Consider the following 2338-nt stretch of genomic DNA (forward strand, 5'->3'; position numbering starts at 1 on the left):
TTTAAAACCTCCAACTGTTTTCAAGGCTATATAGGAGTCAAAAATAAACTAAGGCTTTTTCGTTTGTTGATATATTTATCTTGTCCATTAACTTTTGATTTGAGAGAATATCGTCTATTCATTCGAAAAAGGGTAGACTTATGCAGTCACTCTTTCGATACAAAAAAACAAAAAAGAAACTTTAATTTGTAAAACAGTTTTTGTGTTGGATACACGATGTTTAGTGATATCCAAAGTCCTACATAGTTAGGATATAGGACCTGTACATTAACTAAGGGCAACAACCAACTACTCCGATCCGTTACTACTCTATAAACACTCACCCCCAACACTCTTCACCATCCATCACTACACACATCTCCTTTTGTAAACCAACAAATAAGAAAAAAAGAGGCCTACGTCAGTGATCAATATGGCCAAAGGGATGAAGTTTGCATGCTTGGTCTTGGCATGCATGATTGTGGTTGGTCCAATCACAGCTAACGCGGCTCTGCTCAGTTGTGAGGCCGTTCACAACTACTTGGCACCGTGCATTGTCTACGTGATACAAGGTGGTGTCATGCCCCGAGGTTGCTGCAACGGCGTCAGAAACCTTTACAGCACGGCCCATTCGACCGCAGACCGTCAGCAAATTTGCGGTTGCATTCAACAGAACGCTAGACGCGTAGGATCTGTTCTTAACCCTGGCCGTGCAGCTGGAATTCCTAAGGCATGTGGAGTCAAAATTCCATACAAGATCAGCTATAGCCTCAACTGCAAGACGTATCTTAATCTCTCTCACCCCACCCCCTCTCAGATATATATATATATATATATATATATATATGCACATATACCGTAAATTAAAGGAGTTTTAGATAATAAAAAACTATATCTATGCATGTGTTATAACGGTGTTGTATCATGTGGTTGCAGCGTGAGGTGATGAGCGACGGTGAGATGAAGCTACTCGCGGAAGTTTCGAATAATAAAAAATGGACGAGATAATATTAAGTAATTATGTTCGAACTTCGAATGGCTGTTTTTAATTTCTATCATGGTGTTCCCGTTATGTAGTCGTCTGTGTGTACTATGTTCCCAAAGAACGTTATATGAATTTCAGACTTGAAGTTTATTGATTAAGTTACTCTATATTTTTACTAAAGCTTTCAATTTAGTTCAATCGACGATATGAGAATCTTGATAATTTTGCATTACATTGGGAAGTGTTAACATCGACTATCATGGCAATTCAAAAAAATAAAGTTAACTTATATCAAGGATCAATCAAGAATCAATCAAACATATGTTAAGCACTATCATATCATCTATTTATGTCAAGTGTATAATCTGTAATTAGAACGCTCTAGAACTTCATACTTGTATAAATAGGATGTAAGGCATTGTAATATAATCATTCATTCAAGTTACAAATCATTCTCTATATGGTATCAGAGCATATACGACTCCCAAAAATCTAATTATTATTTTTTTTTTCCATCGTCTTTCTTCTTTCTTACCTTGTTTGTCTCCTTCCATGGCTACTGCAAACTCTGAAACCTTTTCTGTCAATGGTGCCACTCTCTCTCACATCAACATGTCAAATGTCACTAAGCTTACTGCTTCCAACTATATCATGTGGAGCCGTCAGATTCACGCTCTTCTCCATGGCTATGGTCTCTCCAGCCACCTTGATGCGTCTGCCCCGATCCCTGCTCAGCGCATCACCGTTGATGATGTCGTCAAACCAAATCCTGATTTTGATACGTGGACCAGACAAGACCAACTGATCTACAACGCTCTCATTGGTGCTCTCTCCGTCACCGTACAGCCGACAGTCTCGCGTGCTACCACGTCCGCTGAAGTTTGGGCCACTCTTGCTGCTACCTATGCCAAACCAAGTCGTGGTCACATCAAGCAGCTTCAACATCAAATCAAACAATGGACCAAGGGTACTCGTACTATTGATGAGTATGTTCTTGGTCTCACCACCAGGTTTGATTCCCTTGCTTTACTCGGCAAGATCATTGATCATGAAGATCAAATCGACTTCATTCTCGGTGGTCTTTCTGAAGATTACAAATCCGTTGTGGACCAGCTGGAAGGTCGTGACATTGCTCCTAGCCTTACTGAGATCCATGAAAAACTGCTTAACCATGAGGCTAAGCTCATCTTTGCTCCCGCTCCTGCAACCTTTCCCATCACCGCCAACTATGTCAACAATACCCGCAGCAACGGTCGGTTCGGTTCCAAACCATACCAGAATCACCAGCAACAATGGAAGCCCCAGTTTCCTCCTCGTGGTCAGGAGACCCGCTCACCCCGACCATATCTTGGTAAGTGTCAGATCTGTGGTATG

General features: G+C 41.0%; 1 protein-coding gene across 1 annotated transcript; it reads left to right on the top strand.

Annotated features, from left to right (window-relative positions):
- Window positions 333–1129, top strand: LOC104792658 (non-specific lipid-transfer protein 1-like). The gene is made up of 2 exons (XM_010518846.2): window positions 333–762; window positions 916–1129. Exons 1-2 carry the CDS (start codon window positions 413–415, stop codon window positions 923–925), a joined length of 360 nt encoding a protein of 119 aa, XP_010517148.1. The 5' UTR covers window positions 333–412; the 3' UTR covers window positions 926–1129.

Source organism: Camelina sativa, chromosome 6 (genome assembly GCF_000633955.1).
Source record: "Camelina sativa cultivar DH55 chromosome 6, Cs, whole genome shotgun sequence".
Classification (NCBI taxonomy): Eukaryota; Viridiplantae; Streptophyta; class Magnoliopsida; order Brassicales; family Brassicaceae; genus Camelina; species Camelina sativa.

What these genes read in the sequence shown, in the direction of transcription:
- LOC104792658 (XM_010518846.2), top strand. Translation starts at nt 413, where the DNA reads ATGGCCAAAGGGATGAAGTTTGCATGCTTGGTCTTGGCATGCATGATT.